Source organism: Buceros rhinoceros, unplaced genomic scaffold (assembly GCF_000710305.1).
Source record: "Buceros rhinoceros silvestris isolate BGI_N320 unplaced genomic scaffold, ASM71030v1 scaffold23571, whole genome shotgun sequence".
In the NCBI taxonomy this organism is placed as follows: Eukaryota; Metazoa; Chordata; class Aves; order Bucerotiformes; family Bucerotidae; genus Buceros; species Buceros rhinoceros.
Window position 1 is genome coordinate 602 of NW_010395149.1, and position 591 is coordinate 1,192.

Below are 591 nucleotides of genomic sequence, written 5' to 3' on the forward strand. Positions count from 1 at the left end.
TTCGGCATGTGCAGTGACAGCTACTGCAGGTGCGTGGGGGGCAGCGAGGGCGGGCGGGGGTGGTCCAGTGTCCCCCCAGACCCCATGCCCACCCTGTCCCCTGCTGCCAGGGAGAAGAACCACTCGAGTGTGCCCTACCACTATTTCGAGAAGGGCCGGCTGGACGAGTGCAAGATGTACCTGATGCACGAGCGAGCCCGCCGCGCCGGGCACCGCTTCATCACTGCGAAGGCCATCTTCTCCCGCTGGGCCAAGAGGAGGAACATCGTCTTTGCCCACCCATCCTGGGCAGGCGGGTAGGGTTCCAGCCATGGGGTGAGGCGGTGAGGACCCCGGTAGCGGGACAGCTCTCATCCTGCAATGATGCATCTTGGCTCTGCCGGTGCCAAGGTTGAAAGCCTTTTGCCGAGCCCCGGAGCAGGGAGTCTCCATCTCCGCAGTGGTGGGGCCGGGGAGATGGAGATCTGCCAGCCAGTGGGTGGACTGGGATTCCCCACGTTAGGGGAGCATGAACTGGACCCATGGAGCCCCATTAGCTCTGAGCACCTGCCCAGATGGACCCAGGGTGACCACAAAGGTTTTTTGCCCGCT

General features: G+C 63.8%; 1 protein-coding gene across 1 annotated transcript in view; it reads left to right on the forward strand.

Moving 5' to 3' along the window:
- Nucleotides 1-300, forward strand: part of ST6GALNAC4 (ST6 (alpha-N-acetyl-neuraminyl-2,3-beta-galactosyl-1,3)-N-acetylgalactosaminide alpha-2,6-sialyltransferase 4) — a gene marked incomplete at its 5' end in the record, with an annotated part of 869 nt that extends 569 nt beyond the window's left edge. Inside the window, 2 exons of the mRNA XM_010145463.1 lie at nucleotides 1-29; nucleotides 111-300. The exon at nucleotides 1-29 is cut by the window's left edge and continues 4 nt beyond it. Coding sequence (XP_010143765.1) covers nucleotides 1-29; nucleotides 111-300 — 219 coding nt within the window. The remainder of the gene's footprint in view (nucleotides 30-110) is intronic.
- Nucleotides 301-591: the final 291 nt, after the last annotated feature.